The 13,249-nt window shown below is 46.4% G+C and overlaps 1 protein-coding gene across 5 annotated transcripts in view; it reads right to left on the bottom strand.

Moving 5' to 3' along the window:
- DHX33 (DEAH-box helicase 33) overlaps positions 1-13,249 on the bottom strand; it is a 28,827-nt gene that overhangs the window by 13,400 nt on the left and 2,178 nt on the right. Inside the window, exons 2-5 of one of the 5 annotated variants that reach the window (XM_037880899.2) lie at positions 11,425-11,621; positions 10,460-10,521; positions 2,312-2,472; positions 523-750 (exon numbers count right to left, since the gene is read on the bottom strand). In XM_037880899.2, coding sequence (XP_037736827.1) covers positions 523-681 — 159 coding nt within the window. In that variant the 5' untranslated portion in view covers positions 682-750; positions 2,312-2,472; positions 10,460-10,521; positions 11,425-11,621. Of the gene's footprint in view, positions 1-522; positions 751-2,311; positions 2,473-4,877; positions 6,507-9,642; positions 9,982-10,459; positions 10,522-11,424; positions 11,622-13,249 lie in introns of those variants that run through there. The other 4 variants (XM_037880898.2, XM_037880897.2, XM_043531223.1 and 1 more) reach the window with 4 other exon arrangements.

Below are 13,249 nucleotides of genomic sequence, written 5' to 3'. Positions count from 1 at the left end.
TAAAAACAACTATGCCTGGTGAGAACATTCAGACTTAAGAGATGGCTTTCAAGAAAGGGAATGTGTTCAAGCTAGAAAAGTCAAACGTGCCGAGGATCCCACCCTTAGGGTGGGTCTTCATAGCACAGTTAGCTTGTGTGTTACTCCAACCTCAACTCCTGTCCACACACACAAAAATCTCTAGCTCGCATTAAGTGATGCTTTAAACTAGCTGGTGGGGGTGGGCTGACTCTCGAGTGCTGTTGAAGCTGCAGCTAGTAATGCAGCGAGGATGCAGCAGCTGGAAGCAGAACACATCAGCAGCAAATCCAATTACTCTGTTGCTAACCAAATCACTCTGCGTCACTCCAGTGTTCTTCTGAAGTGACTGGAGCTAGGCTCTCTCTAGTGCACTAACTGGATTGTATCTAGCTCAAGCTAACCATTTCAGTGTAGAACTGCCCTTAGAGGTGTGAAAGAACCCCCACTCTCCATCAACATATTGCATTCTGCTTGGGGGCCAGGTGGAGAATCTGCACTCACTTTGAGGGGGAATTTGCCCAAATCCTTCCGTTTCTTTAGCGCTGCTTTCACCACCCCAAAGAGCACATCTGTGTGTATTGTCCTCTCGTGAGCTTCGTCTAGAAGGACGACACTGTATTTGCGCAGCAGGGGATCGCCAATGGCTTCGCGGAGAAGCATCCCATCCGTTAGGAACTTGATTCGCGTCTCTTCTGAGGTGAAATCTTCAAAGCGCACTGTGTAGCCGACCTAAGGAAACAGTCAGGCAGGACAAGGCACAGACACCAAATCACGTACACTTATAACAGCTGTGATTCACACTAAAGGATCCCAAAGCATCCAGACTATCCTTACAGGCATCCCTTCACCCATATCCAGTTAGAACTGCAAGTGCAATTTAAGGAGGCTGCATGTATTTACATTCTGTGGGTCACAGGCCCCAAGATTCTAACCTACCCCAAAGAGAGCTGCCAAAATCTTAGCATAATCACTATTTTCTGGCACTGACAGAGGAAGTTCACCCCGAAAAAAACCTGAGAAATTCACTGTAAAATTTAATAAACACACAAGATATAATCCCCTTTCTCAGAAGCCAGTGAACTGGATCACAAGAAATTAAAGTCAAGTGAAGGTCATACACTGCTCACAATTTACATGCACAACTCCCATCAACATCAACTCCAGTTTCACCATGGATTAAGTGCTGGATGTGGCCATTTATACATATCACAGGTGTCATGAGCCTCACCCAAACTAAAACCAGTTCTAGAGGACACAGCAGATGCGGCTGGTGCAGAGGCTCTGGCAGACACCATGCACAATGATTTTCCTGTCCAGGAACACCTCATCCAAAGGGCTACATGTGGATTACTATAAACAGCTACTCTCAAATTAATAATCAAGTGAATTAGCAGTTTGGAGCCCTCATACCCAAAGGCAGGAGAGCATATTGCAGAGGTGCCTAGTCCTAGGAAGGGTAAAGGCTGCCAGGTTTGTGCAGGGCTTCTCTGTCACCAATGCAAAAAGCAAAGGGTCACATGCTCCCTAACAAGATGGGTCGTAACTGGAAAAAGGCAGCATGAGGAGCAGCAACAAAAGCCAAGCTGTGCTTTAAAACAAAGTTGTGGAGAGGGTAGGAGGAGAGAGGAATAATCCATTTAGATGCAGACTTAATTTTTAAAATACCGAACAAGATGATACACTCCAACCCTAAGTGCATCCTATGAGAGAAACCAAAAGGATTTGATCAGTTCTAAAAAGCCACCCAAAACCCCAACATTTGGCCCTCAGAATACTGAAAAGGCCGTGAATACACTTCTGTGCATGTTTAAACGTTCAGTAAACAAAGACACTACCACCCTTGCTGGAAGCCACTGTCTATTCCTGAAACACTTTGTTAAAGGGCCGATCTTGTATATATATTTTTCCATTCTCCCTCATCCGCACATAGCAACTGCAGCAAGTTCCCAAGAGTCACAGCTCTGCGCATGCCCTAGCTTGTTGCTATCACCTATAATCAGTGCTGGAACAGGGGGATATGGCAAGCTGATTTTTTATTCATTAGCCAGCATTTTTTTAAATAAAAGCAACATAGCTGGCCCCTACCTGGCGAGAGAAAAGCCAAGCAGTGGCTCAGCCACTCAGCTGGATGCAAGAGACAGTGTTTTTATTATTATATCCTATTAAATGTAGACAGCACTTTATCCCTTGTGGTTCTAGGATCCATGCAACTGCTCTGACCACCTGCTGTCCTCACCTACCCAACACGACCATGCATCTCAACCGCTTTATTTGAGGCCACCTTACGTACCAGTTTCCCCAGCTCTGTTTTCTTCTCATCCGAAACTCTAGTAGCTAAGGATATAGCAGCTACTCTACGAGGCTGAGTCACCGCAATGATGCCTTGGCGGCCGATTCCTGCTTCATAGAGGTATTGTGGGATCTGAGTCGTCTTCCCTGAGCCAGTTTCCCCTATAGAGCAACAAATGGAACAGACATTTGCGTCTCTAATGAGAGGCTCTCAAGCCATTTTGCAAACATTTGTTAATTAAGTCTCATCCCTCCGTGAGGCAGGTGTTGTTCCCATTTTGCCAATGGGAAAGCTGAGGAAGAAAGAATTAGGGTGATTTAGCCTATGGGAACAGAACGCAAGTACCCCCGCTCTAACCACTAGATACACCACTTCACTTGATAACGCTCAGCTCATTCCCCATGGTTGGTCCCTGGTACAGAATTTTAAAGGCAAACCACAAATAAATAGAAGCAGAGTTCTGTACGCTACAGAAGAGCTCCCAAGAACACTCAGCACAGCACAAAGCCTATGATTATTCCTTTTTAGGTTCCCCCAGCATCACAGCAACACACCGCGCTCAGACCCCTAGATGGATCACACCTTCCTAGGAAGCCCCTGCCGGAGCATGGAGCTGGCTCATGAGGCTCAGATAAGTGGTTTCTTTTCAGTATATATGGCACTAGTGTGTGGCCTGCGTTTCAAAGCTTTTGAAGTTATGCTCCCATAAAATCCTGGGAGCAAGAGACCGAAGAGACCCATTCAGTCATCCAGTCCGCCTCCCTGCCACGGCAGGACTGGCTCCTACAATAGGCTTCTTAGTGTTTTATGCAGTTTAGTCTTAAAAATTCCAGGCAACAGAGCTTCCACAATTTGCCAGGGGTGACTATTCGCAGCTGGAACTATCAGTTTTCTCTGATATTCAGCCTAGGAATTTCTTGTCTTAATTTCTTCCCACTATTTCTAGTTATATGTCCACCTACCACACCAAATGATTCCTCTCCATTGGCTTATGCCCCAACTTAATTGTTGCTGGGCAAGTACTTCTGAAGTAGATGGATTTTTGTTTTGCTTGCAATTCATATTTAGCAAACAAGAACACTCGGCCAAGAAACTGAGACACACAGGCAGGAGCTGTTCTTTCAGCACCACACAGAGGGCTACCCAAAAATGCCATCCCTTTAACCCACCCACGCTCCCAATTCTGCCACTACACAGTCAGCTGTAATGAAAGTGGCAACCATCGCTTACAACATAGGGCACAATCAGTCTTATGAACCAGAAACATAGGACAGTGATAAAAACAGGGCTTTGTACTAGCACTGAGTTACTGGATCTGCCTGTACCTATTACAGCACTGACGACAAAATGCTTTCATTGCTTGGGACAGATACAAGTTGGAACCAGGCACAATGCTTCAGAGAACATGAATTTGGAACTATTTCAAGTCTCAGGAGCAACAAAGAGCAGGAAACTAACATTAATGCCAATTTCATTCCCCTGCAATTTTACTGGTTCTTATGAGTCTGTTTTTAGTACCTTTATTTGGGGAAAAGTACTTTTAAATTCAAACAAAGAACAATAAGGCAATTCGCAGCGCTTCAGCTTTCTAGTGGCCAGCAACAGGGATTCCTCCTCACAAAGGACTCTGAACATGTTACAAGTGCATTGCGGGGGGGCGTATTCTTCTTGACTCTTGTAAAACACTGACAGTAGAAAACAGGACACCTTTCACAAGAACCAAGTAGCTTCCAATACACCAGAGCCTGAACCAAATATATCCCTTCTTTAGGGAGCGGAAAAAACTGGAGGAGACACCCCCAGCTCTGCAGCCTCCTCACCTATTAGGTCTTGGCTGCTGTTGAGTCTGGTATGGTTTCAACCAGTACACAGTGCTAGCTTGTGGTGTACCCCTATGTTCACCCCTTTTACAAGATTATGATAAATTTCATATAAAAGTATGCCTTGTGAGGTGTCATTTGAAAACTGATAATTTACTGATCATTACTGTCCTGATAAAATATGTGTGGCAACATTGTATGTAAAGTTATGAGATTCGACTGTATGTTGTTACTGGGGCTTTGTCTACACTGCCAATAGAATAACAGTGCTTAAGAAAGCCCCCTCCCCCCCCCCCCCCCCCCCCCGAAAGACAAAAGTTTTGCAGCAGCAAGTTGCAGTGTAAATGGCTCGTTATCAGCAGGAGCGCTCTCCTGTCAACAACGCAAACTCCGCTTGTAGTGGGTGGAAGTATTTTGTTGGCAAAAGTGCCAACAAACAGCGTTTACACTGCCCAACTTTTAGCAACACGGCTGTGTCACTAAAAGATGTGTAGTGGACAAAGCCTAAGAGAGATTCAACACCTGGAGAGCAGTCAAACTAGTTCTCCAGAAACAAAGGACTAGCCAACACCTCAACCAGGTGTCAACAAGTTCACATAAGCCATCACCTGATTAAGTGGTCATTCTTTGGCATGAAAGAGGGTGTGGGGAAAAAAAAATCTATATCTTGACAAAGATATATCTTGGGGTTTCTTTCCATCCACACAGACTTTCTGTCTCCTGAACCTTAGCTGGAGATGACTCACAAAGAAGAGAAGAAACTGCAAGAAAGTAGAGTAGATGTCCCATGTTCTCTCTTCTTTCTCTCTATCCACATCACCTCAAGAACAAAGGAAGAAACATTGGACTTGGGGAGAGACCCTGATTGAAAGAAATTCAGCCAATAAGACTGTGGTGAGAAAGACCTTTGTTTTGAATTCACTTAGCTTATTAAGTTAGGCATTAGTTGTGTTTTACTTTTACTTTTTTTTCTTCTTGTAACCAGTTCTGACATTTAGTTTTCTGTAGTTAATAAACTTGTTTCACGGACTATGTATAAGCTTGTATCACCTGGTGAGATAAGAGAGTAGATTGTGTCTATGCTGTGTAAATTTTTGTGATGATTTTGCAAGGACATCTATCTAAGATGACAGAACCACCAAAACGGCTTTTTAAAAACAAATTTTCCAATATTTACTACTTGCCCCTGACATAAGTAGGACATTCTGATTATTATTTGTATTGCAGGAGCCCCAATCATGGTCCAGGATCCCACTGTGCTAGGCACTGTACAAACACACACTGAACAGAACTTGCCCCAAAGAACTTCCAACTAACTAATGACTTCCACCTCCTGCCCCTTTCCCAAGATACTCACGGAGGAGGATGCTCTCACTTCAATCAGAGTCACCATTAAGAGATCATTTTTGTTCAGCCATGCTACTGCAGCAGTATTACTATCCTAATGAAGGCTGGTTGACATGAAAAGCCCACATCCACTAACTATGTAATTAGTGGCCATAAAGAATATGATGCCGCGCTGCCAGAGAAAACTCTTTTGCAATGTAATTCTTCATGAAGAGCGGTGACTAGAAATGCACATATTGAGGGGCTCGCATCATGTGTATTCGGCACTAAAACCACATTTCTGCAGAGGTACGTCCTCTATTTTCTTTTTCATGGTTACACTTTGACACATGCAACAGGGCTCAGAAGTCAGCAGGGTGAGGGCAATGTGGGAGCGGAGGAAAGGAAGAAGGAATCAGAAGAACGATAAGAAGTTCAGAAGTAACATGATTGTGTGATACGATTGTGATTCCTAGACGGATGGGAAGGAGAAACCCAAATGTAAGCTGCCCAGATGCAGACTGGGGCAGAGGGAGCAACTATTTACCACACTCCTCAGCTGCAGAACCTTCAAGTGGCATATTGTAATACATATTTAGCAAGTGATAATGCAAACCATACAACTACTGAAGGGAAATGAGAAAAGTACTGTGCATTCCTTGACTAGAAAATTATTGCGGTCAACATTTTTTTTGAAGCGTTCGCTGATTGCATGTGTGAAATTTGAGGCACTTCATGTCTAATTTTAACAAGTGCTAAGCCCCTGTATTTCCAGCTGGAGTCAATGGGATCTGCGACTCTTCAGCTCTTAAAAGTCACACATAAGGTGTCTCAAGCTGGGCTCATAAAAACAGAGCAATCATTAGTGAACACTTCTGAAAATTCAACTAAGAAGGTGCTTTTACCTAGGGAACAGATGGTTTTTACATTTTTGGATTTTTTTGGCTGGGGCGGGATGGGGTGGAACGATAGGATCATATAAATGCAGGACTGGAAGGAACCTCATGAGGCCACCTAGGTCAGTTCCCTGCACTGAGGTAGGATTAAGTATTATCTAGACCATCCTGACAGGGGTTTGTTTAACCCATTCTTAAAAACCTCCAGTGACAGAGATTCCACAGCCTCCCTAGGTAATCTGTTCCAGTGTTTAACTACCTTTACAGTTACGAAGTTTTCCCTAATGTCTAATTAAAGATCTACTTGGCTGCAATTTAAACCTATTACTTCTTGTCCAGTCCTCAGTGGTTAAGGAGAACAATTTATTACCCTCTTCTGTATAACAACCCTTTACATACTTGAAGGCTTATTAGGTCCCCTCTCAGTCTTCTCTTCTCCAGACTAAACAAACCCAATTTTTTCAATCTTTCCTCACAGGTCATGTTTTCTAGACCTTTAATCATTTTTGTTGCTCCCCTCTGGACTTTCTCCAGTTTGTCCATATCTTTCCCTAAGTATGGTGCCCAGAACTGGACACACTACTTCAGTTGAGACCTTATCAGTGCGGAGTAGAATAGAAGAACTGCTTCTTATCAACATTCCTGCTAATACAGAGGTGGGCAAACTACAGCCCGCAGGCCTGTCCTGCCCAGCCTTTCAGCAACTCCCAGGGGAGGCTACCCCCAGCCCCTCCTCCGCTGTCTCCCCTCCCCTGCAGCCACGCCGCCATGAGGGCAGCACTCTGGGCGGCGGGGTTGCGCACTCCTGCAGGACAGCACAGCAGCTTGTCTGGCTCCGGCCAGACATGCTGCTCTGAGCAGCATGGTAAGGGGGCCGGGGGGCTGGATAAGGGGCAGGGGGTTCTGGGGGGCAGTCAGGGGACGGGGAGCAAGGGGCGGTTGGATGGGGTGGAGGTTTGGGGGGTGGGGGGGGGCGGTCAGGGGACGGGGAACGGCAGGGGGGTTGGATAAGTGTGGGAGTCCCGGGGGGTCTGTCAGGGGGCGGGGGTGTGGATAGGGGACTGGGAGCAGGGGGGTTGGATAGGCATTGGAGTCCCTGGGAGCCTGTCAGGGGCGGGAGTGTGGATAGGGGACAGGGAGTAGGGGATGGGGCCCTGGGGGGCAGTTAGAGTCGGGGAGTGCCGGGAGGGGGCAGTCAGGGGACAAGGAGCAGGGGGGTTGGATGGGTCAGGGGTTCTGAGGAGGGCAGCTAGGCGGCAGGAAGTGGGAGGGGTCAGATAGGGGGCGGGGGCCAGGCTGTCTGGGGAGGCACAGCCTTCCCTACCCGGCCCTCCATACAGTTTTGCAACCCCAATGTGGCCCTTGGGCCAAAAAGTTTGCCCACCCCTTTGCTAATACATCCCAGAATGATGTTTGCTTTTGTTTTTGCAACAGTATTACATTGCTGATTCATATTTAATGTGTGACCCGCTATAGCTCCCACATCCTTTTTCTGCAGTATTCCTTCCCAGGCAGTCATTTCCCATTGTGTATTTGTGCAGCTGATTATTCCTATGTGTAGTACTTTGCATTTCTCCTTATTGAAATTTCATCCTGTTTATTTTAGACTATTTCTCCAGTTTGTCAACATCATTTTGAATTCTAATCCTGTGGTCCAAAGCACTTGCAACCCCTTCCAGCTTGGTACTGTCCACAAACTTTTTAAGTGTCATCTCTATGCCACTGTCCAAATCATTTATGAAGATACTGAATAGAACCAGACCTAGGACAGATCCCTGTCCACCCAATATGCCCTTCGAGCTTGACTGTGAACCATTATAACTACTCTTTGGGTAGTACGAAAGGGATTAAGGGAGGGATAGAAAGCAGCAATAAAATTCCTGGCTTTCCCCATAGAATTAAGTCACTGCAAGTCTTAACTGAGAACCTTGGGTGCTTGGCTGTTCCAAGCCTCGTGAAAAGTAGGGAGAACTGCCCTGGACTTGTTAGTGCTATGCCTTTCTTGGGGTTTGTGTCCAGCATTCATGCTGGCGGCTGCAGCATTAGATCTGGCTCACAACTGCCTATGCCCTGGCCTCCAATATCAGTTTATTTCAATGGTAAATATATCTTCACTTCAATTAAAAAAAAAAAAAAACTCAAAGTCAGACACCATATATTATGAACAAACAATCTGTTTGAACAAATGACTAAGGGCACATTGTACCTAATTACTAACAACACTTTAGATTATTAACACTCAAACAGTTTGAGAAAAAGCTTTTCACTATATGTCATACATTCATGTGGTTCTCCATCTGAAAAATGAATAAGACTGTAAACTCTCTGGGAAAAGGACTGTCTTTTACTCTGTCCATTACAATGGGGCTTCATATCTACTGGGGCCTCTGGGCATTCCCATGACACAATCAGCTTCACTTCCCAGCACAGAAAGTTTGGGTTATGAACACTGTAGGGAAATGTTTGTTTGGACACAGCAGTTTCTTTTGGAGTTGAAGAAAGAATCCACATAGACTTTGTAAATAATTATATCTTTCTAAAGTACTAATATGACCCCCATCACCACAGTATCTGAACATCTCACAATCTCCAGTGTGTTTATCCTTGAAGCATTCCCGTGATGCTGGGCATTGTTATTTACTCCATTTTTACATGGGGGAAACTAAGGCATGGAGAAAGTAAGCGATTAGCCCTAGGTCACATAGGAAGCAGAGCTGGGAAATTGAACCCAGAACTCTCAAGTCCTAGGCTAGTGCCCTCACTACTGTCCTGCTCTGCTACCCAAAGCTAAACTATGGGCCAATCCCGAGTCCCCCACACCCCTTTTCACTCACCCAATGTCTCAGCGATAGCTGTGGGACCAGACTCCCCGGCAGAGGAGGAATAAGTTACTTATCTGTCCTGGGAGGAAGAGAACTGTCTGCCCCTGTCTGTGTGTGGCGGTGGTGTGGTGGGAGAGAGAGAGATAGGGCTATTCCATGGAGCTCCTTATCCCACGAGAGTTCCTGGCAGGCGAGGGTGGCACGAAGGCTCCTCCTGCCAGGGGAATGGGATGCTGAGTGCGCCCTGGGAGACAGCCGGGGGGTAGGGAAAGCCCAGCGGAGGAGGAAGCAGGCAGAACCCCCTGGTCGAGTGGGGACTGCGGGGGGCTCCACGGTGGAGCGGAGAACCGGGCACTCCCAGCCCCGGGCCGAAGGGGGGGGTCTCTCCCCGCCCGTGGGACGCAGGGGGCAGGGGGTCTCGCCCAGTCCTGCCCCCAGGGAAGAGGTCGCTCCCGGCCCGCGCTCACCGATGAGGATGGCGCTCTCCAGGCTCCGGAGCTGGCTGAGCAGCGGCCCCCGTGCCTGGAAGATGGGGAGGCTCCTGCGCTGCGTCTCCCCGGCGCTGGGAGCCAGCGGCGGGCGCTTGGCTCCGGGCGGCGCCAGCAGCATGGCTCTGCGGGGAGAGGGCGCCAGCTTCACTCTCTTGGCCGGGGGCAGCTCGCCGCCCTGAGGCATCGCCCCCGGGCCGCGGCCGGGCCGGGATCAGCTCCCACCGGAGGACATGCGGCCGCCCCGCCCCTCGCCCACGTGTTACCGCTGCAGGCCGCGCACAGGGATTACCGCCCGGCTCCGCGACACCCCCCGGGACTACAACTCCCAGCCTGCCCCGCTCCCGCGGCCTGCGCCCCACCAGCCCAGAGCGGGGCAGGCTGGGAGCTGTAGTCCCCACAGCCCACAAGCGGAGCATGCTGTAGGGTGGGCCTGGCCCGGGGACCTTACCCTGGCCGCGCTGGTTAGGGGCTGTCCATACGTTACATAAGGTATTAGGGGGTGGATCCTTAATTGTGGTAGTTGTGTCACTGTTACAAGGAGTGGGTAGGTCTTGGAAAAAATCACCAAAAATGTAATTTATGGACAACCCCTTACTCTACCCTCTCTTCCCACCAGGCTGCCAGTTACTTGTTAATAGAAGTGTGAGAATGTGTGTGTAGAACACACAGACACAGGTAAAGATTCACCTCTGTGCACCCCACCCTTGCTATCTCAACTTTATACTGATAAAAGCCTATGCCTATGGATGGTTTTAAGGCTTCTAACATAACCCATAATAGGACATCCACTTACCCAGCCTGTTGCCACACCCACAGGCATATTCAGGTGGTGTTCAGCATCTTGTCTTCAACCACCTGAGGAATGCAAGAAGGAAAAGTGCATGGAGACCAAGCACTGGGGAGTGTGTGCTCAAGCCTTCAACCATACAAAGGATGATGGAAAAGGGGACAACAGGGGGCACTGGGGAAATCAGAGCTTTCCAGCACAAAAGAAAGGGGGTGGGTAGGTGGAAAGAGGACAAAGATCTAAGTTTAGGAGTCAAAATGAAGACGATCTGAAATCTTGGATTAGAAAAGAAAACAGAAGAGGGATATATAGATGAAAGAAATGTGCCAAGCAGTTCCAAATGGCTCCCAGGCCTAGAGTTTCTGCTGGTGTCCCTCCACAGAGGGCATTTGACAGTCCATGGTCACCACATCCAAAAATACACTGAAAAGTGGATCAAACACACGAACATTTACCAAAGAAATAGGTTTTAAATGTCCCTTTTAAATACTGTTTCTGCCCTTTTATGCTACCCACTGTTACGCTGAGAGATACTGGTAGCAATCACAAACCTCTTTGAAACTGGGTATGAATGTACCCTGCAATTAACCTAATAGGATGAGTTGATCAACACCCCCAGCACCCCCTCCCCCCAAGACAAAGGAAGGGTTATGAACCCACACAAGGGTTTTGGATTGTGTGGGTGAAGGGGTTTTTTGGCTATTATTTGTTTTTTCTCAGGGGGTGGGGTAGAACAGAGCAGAGAGGCAGAGGCAAAAAGTGAGGAAGCCAAGCAGTAGCTTGTGAGCACAATGAGACCATGGAAAAAGCTAGAGAGAGCTTTTGGGTCTGGTGCTGGCTAAAGAGGCTCCAAGCTGTAAGCTAAGAAACTGCCCCTTTTTGGTTTTGATTGCTCCTGCATTTGGAGCAGCAGGACTTTGTACCTTTCCTGATAAATAAACAAGATCGCAAAGAAAATGGCAGACTCTTACCAATTTCTGCTTCCAATTGGAACATCCCCAGGGCCCGGAAATTTGACTTGCCGCTTTTCAAACTCAGTGGCTACAGTACCATTCTTTGGGAACATTTCTATCAGAAGTCCTCATGGGAGACCGGGCCTAGGGCTAACACTTCTTTTCTCTGTTCTGATGGAAGGTCCAACCGAAATGTGGAAATTTCTATCTCCTTTCTCCAGAGAGGGAAGAAGGCAAAAGGTAGTGAATTTAACAGTGAGGACAGAGTCACCTAGCCTAATGGAAATAAGGTCGCCCTGTTAAATATCTCAATACTAGCAGTATCATCTTCTGCAGTTCACTTCCCCTTCAAATTGACTAATTACTTTCTTAAAGAATAGTGTCACACGGCATGGGGGAATGGGCAGTTTATTTTTATTTTTAAAAGTGTACAAGCAGCAGCTAAAGCATAAGAATTCTGGAGTCCTATTTCTGAGTTTTAGGCCCAAATATAACATGACATATGGGCAAATTACGTGTCCCCTCTCTCCATTATTTCACCAGTATTGGGCAGTCACCATAAAATTATAGCACTGGAAGGGAATTCGAGAAGTCTTCTAATCCAGTCCCCTGCACTCAAGGTAGGACTAAGTGTTATTTAGACCATCCCTGACAGGTGTTTGTCTCATCCGCTCTTAAAAATCTCCAGTGACAGAGAATCCACAACGTCCCTAGGCAATTTATTCCAGTGCTTAACTACCCTAATAGGTAGGAAGCTTTTCCTAATGCCCACCCTAAACCACCCTTCCTGCAATTTGAGCCCATTGCTTCTTGGCCTAGCCAGAGAGATTAATGAGAACAATTTTTCTCTCTCTTCCTTGCAAAAACCTTTTACGTATTTATGTTATCATGTCCCCCCAAAGTCTTCTCTCCTCCAGACTAAACAAACTCAGTTTTTTCAATCTTCCCTCATAGGTCATGTTTTCTAACCCTCGAATCAGTCCACAGAAGAGCAAAACAAATTTCTCCAATTTGTCCACATCTTTCCTGAAATGTGGCACGCAGAACTGAACACAATACTCCAGTTGAGGCCTAATCAGCGTGGCGTAGAACAGAAGAATTACTTCCTGTGTCTTGTTTACTTGCTTACTACCATGCTTCCCAACACACCGTAGCAAATAAGCTTACCTAGCTGCACTGAAAGAATACAAAAATAACAAGCTGTTTTAGAAAAATACTCCAACTTCAGTTTGGGATAATGCTGACTTTGGAATCTGAAGGTGGGAGAGTCTCAACCAAAGCTACCATTTTAGAATCACAAACGAAACACCTGAAAATAACTATGGCTGGTTTCTTATCAGTAGCCACCACACCATCTCCTACACCATTTGTGTAATGAATATTTACTTCAATAAAGTGTGAGTGCCTGAGGTTTCAAAGAGATGAAGCTTAAGAGAGTTTAAGAGACAGCTTTCCAAACTGAAGTATAATACAAAGGCTCTGATGTGGAACAATCACTATCACGTATTGGGAATCTAATTTGGCTAAGCAAGTGTTTTCTGCAGTGGTTCTTGCTACTATTAAAAATTTATTCATGCAATTTATGAAGTACAATACTTTTCTTCATTTAAACTTTGACAAGAGGTTCAGAGGATGAGCAGCTTTGTTTTTAGACTATGACCAAAATTCTTCACACATTTGTTAAACACTTAGCTGGCCTATAAAATGTCTTATGAACATGCAATCTGTCTCATCACCTGTAGCCACCTACCCTCCTTGAATGATCTTCAAGGAAAGAAGAATGCTGTAGAAAGTGCTGTTGGCAATTTGACACACAGCACTCTCACCAATAGTACAGGATGGT

This window comes from Chelonia mydas, chromosome 17, assembly GCF_015237465.2.
Source record: "Chelonia mydas isolate rCheMyd1 chromosome 17, rCheMyd1.pri.v2, whole genome shotgun sequence".
Lineage (NCBI taxonomy): Eukaryota > Metazoa > Chordata > Testudines > Cheloniidae > Chelonia > Chelonia mydas.
This window is presented reverse-complemented; position numbering and strand designations above follow the sequence as displayed.